General features: G+C 33.1%; 1 protein-coding gene across 1 annotated transcript; it reads right to left on the bottom strand.

Moving 5' to 3' along the window:
- LOC107642759 (uncharacterized acetyltransferase At3g50280-like) lies at positions 2217 to 3900 on the bottom strand. The gene has a single exon (XM_016346227.2). The coding sequence runs from the start codon at positions 3794 to 3796 to the stop codon at positions 2426 to 2428; it is 1371 nt and encodes a 456-aa protein (XP_016201713.1). The 5' UTR covers positions 3797 to 3900; the 3' UTR covers positions 2217 to 2425.

Below are 3964 nucleotides of genomic sequence, written 5' to 3' on the forward strand. Positions count from 1 at the left end.
TTTTCTTTTTGAATAATAATAATAATATTTATAAAATCAATTTAGACTGTAACTATCAATATAATTTCTGATAGATAATTCAAAATAATAGAATAAGTGATAATTAAATTAAATTTTAAATTTAAATCCAAAGCATAAAATTTAATTTTAAAAACTCGGATTGTTATAATCTGTCGTGTCTTTCTTTAAATTCTTGTGTTCTTATTTTCTATTTGCGTTTTATTATTGTTTAAAAAAATAAAAAAAACATCACTGTAAAAAAAAGAAAAAAATACAAAAAGGAAGAAAAAAACAAAAAGAAAAAAAAAGTATCTTCCTGTAATTATTGTTCTTTTCATATACTATTTTTTTCACTTACAATATTCGAAGACGAATCTTTTTTGAAGAAGAGGAGAATGATACGTGCTTCAAATGTTCGAAATATGAAGAGTTCAAGTATTATTTAGAAGATATTAGTTTATATTTTTAGAATATTTTAATTTAATTTGATATATTTTGATTTTGTTTATTTAATTACTAGATTGGGCCTTATGTTTATGAGCTTAGGATTTTCTATATAGAGGTTATAAATACTTCATAAACTAGGATAGTCGTAGTATAGAATGATTTAGAGGTTTAAAAACCTCTTTTTTTGGTTTCGTGATAAAACCATGGTGTGGACAATTGAGATTGAGGAGTCCCTCTCTTGTTGCATCAGGAAATTGGGTAAAAAGTTAAAAAGTCCCTTCAGTTTAATTTTCAAACTGTAACGTTAACAAGTTAGGTTGAGGAGTCCCTTTCTTATTGCGTCAAGAAATTAAGTAAAAAATAGAGTAATTTTTTTTATACTCAATTTTAATATATATTTTTTTTAATTTTAATTTTAATATATTTTTTTACTTGATTTGAATCGTTATGTTTTTGTTTATCTTTTATTTCTTTATCACATGGCCTCAACCCTATGGGTCAGATAGACTTGAATACAAATCCCTTGACGCATCCGACCCATGCACATTGCAGAGGAACCTAAGAGATCCTCCCGTTATTCTATAAATATTTTAACTAACACTTACGTATTTTTTTAATTCAATTTTACTTATATTAAAATCTATTTAAATTATTGTTGATTTAGGCATTAAAGTTTTTAATTAGTATCTCTTACTATCGTTCAAGGCGAAAACGCCGAATAAACCACCGTTATGGCGAACATGTCGAAATTCTCTCCCTTGATTTAAAGTAATACCTGCGAACATGTATTATGTATTTATGTCCATTAATAAGGATTTGATATTATCTTTTGTAACATCTTTGAAATTGTTATTATTATTATTATTATTGTTATGTCCATCACAATATTTATTCTCAAACTACTACAATAAATAAAAAAATATAACAATTTTAACTTTATTTTTTGTTACTAAATAATTTTAAAACAATAATATTTACAATAAGATACAATAAAAAAATATAAATAGAATTTTGTGATAAAAAAAATATTTTAAAAAATATTTACTTTTTTTACTAAAAATAAAGAGACTCAAACCTACAACTTTTTAGACGAGTATGGAGAAATTATGCCATTTGAACTATAATGCATTAGCTATAACTTAAAAAATTAATTAAGTTATACAATTTGAATCATATATATGAGATGGCAAAATAAAATAAATGATAAAAATAACAAAAATAAAGCAGAAAATATGCTTGAAATCTTTTTTTATGATAAAAAATTAATTTTTAACTTATATATATAATCTGTAGAATTACTCATTGTTTTAAAAGAAAATTAAATTGGATCGACAGATCAACACGTCCCATATCTTTTTTTATTTATTAAGTTTAGTGCGTTTTGTCACCTAATGTTAGGCTTTGCTTCGCTAGCTAGCATTAAACATTATTTTGTCTGCATCGTATGAAATGAACTTTGGGAATGAGAAAAAACGAAAGAAAGCAGACAAACGAGATTCTTAACCAAAAAAATAATCTATCAATCCCAGTTGATACTTAATGAATAAATTAGTAATTTAACATATTATATAAGCATGTTTTATTAATCTAAAAAAAATATTAATAATGAGGCTAACTAATTTCACAAAAACAAAAATTACAAACCGAAAAAAAAATTATTGGGAATTTTGTTATCTTTTCCAGTAATTACCAAGGACGTTTAGAATTTTTCTCTTAAGACAAATAAACACGATAAGATATTATTGGACGGAGAGAAACGCAATCGGTAATGAGTGGTGATGAAATAATAAGTAATTACTCCAATTACTTTAATCCAATCTGATGTGGTCTCATCACTCACCAGTGATCAATATTCAATACGGAATAGGAAAACAGTAAAACATCTAGATATTACTCACGACCTTACACTTTATTCATCAACAACCAGGTGGTGGCGAGTGACAAGCTAAGTTAAACACTTAAACATAACAAAAGGACTCTAATTTGGTAGAAAAAGTTTGTTATTATTAGGTGGCGGATCGGAGAAGGCGTCCATGAAGTCAGGGTAATTACCCATAGCCTCCAATATCTCATATGAAAGACAAACTTCAAAGTCAACACCATCTTCCGCCCCAGCATAAACCGTTATGGTGCCAGGGATCTTGTTCCCGGCTCCGCTCCTCACTGCCACCGGTTTCCCCCACCCAAAATCATTCCCATAAACATCAAACCTCGGCGAACTGCTTGTCACTAAAGTATTGTTTCCCCCCAAACTTCGCATCGTCAGAAGCCTAGGGTTCTCCGCCCAACCCCTATAGTAGCTCTTCATCTTCTCCTCCGTGTGCAAACCAACTATCTTGTTCATCTCCAACGCACCCTTTCCAAGCCCTCCTTCTAGAAGCTCTTTAACCTTCATGCGCACTATTCCAACCTGCACCGCATTCCCAAAATAGTTTTCCGCCACTGCCGGACTCTTCATTCTCCCCCTGCCCCCCATCGTCAAGCTGTAATTCACTTCTTCTTCGGGCTCAAGACCCTGGCTCCCAACCACGGATCTCCACAGGTGAGTCAAAAGCGCTTGCAGCGAAGATATTTTGTTTTTGCTTTCGCCTTCAATTTCTGCGTTGGCTTTTGCCTTGAGTTCAGCGATCTTGTCTTTACTGAAATGGAAAACCCTCTCGCATTGAGGTTCTGGGACGAAACCGTCGTAACCACTTTGTATCATCTTCTCCTTCGTCAAAGGAACGCGTATGGCAGAGGCGGAGCTGTCAAGGAACCAGCGTTCAAGCAGGGGAGGCTTGGACAATTCTTCCGAACCACGTGAGATCTCGGCCCAAGAGTTCATGAAATGCCAAAAGGAAGTTCCGTCTCCAACAACGTGGTTCATGGCGCACCCAACGAAGAAACCGTCGTTGAGCTCGGTGACTTGAACCGCCAACAACGGCTTGGTTATTCCTTCGTGGTTTCTAACCCTGTTGAGCGGGAACAAAGAGTGCACAAAGCGTGGAGTGTAAACGGAACTAACGATATCATTAACGGAGTATTTATCCGCAACGGCATGGACAAACAGCGCTCCGGAGTTGTTGCAAATAACGGAAACGGAGGAAGTGTTGTCATCGTGTTCCGTAACGGAAAGGCGGCCCGCGAGGAGTGGGAAGAAAGAAAGGGTGGAGGAAAGGGAATGTTTGAGGTGTTGGATTATGATTGGTGGAGTAGTGATGGGGTTGTTACGGAAGAGAAGACCTTTTTGAATGGGATCAAATAGGAGGAATTGGAGATCCCATGGAGTTAACTGAATCTCCTCCTCCACCGTTGAATCCTTGTTTGCTACATGGATTGTGCTTGTTGAAATCACTTTAACACTTGTCATATCTTAATGTATACGGTGTATGTATAATGCACTGCTAGCTAGCAGTGATCAACAATGATCAATTGCTATTTGTCACAAAATGTAAATATATTTATAATTAATGTTTCGTCACAGACTAATTGTATATATAGGAAAAAGTATACTTTTTTTTAAAGAAAAATAAAATTA

This window comes from Arachis ipaensis, chromosome B05 (genome assembly GCF_000816755.2).
Source record: "Arachis ipaensis cultivar K30076 chromosome B05, Araip1.1, whole genome shotgun sequence".
In the NCBI taxonomy this organism is placed as follows: Eukaryota; Viridiplantae; Streptophyta; class Magnoliopsida; order Fabales; family Fabaceae; genus Arachis; species Arachis ipaensis.

Bases quoted from the DNA above. Each gene is read 5' to 3' on its own strand.
- LOC107642759 (XM_016346227.2), bottom strand. From the start codon at position 3,796: ATGACAAGTGTTAAAGTGATTTCAACAAGCACAATCCATGTAGCAAAC.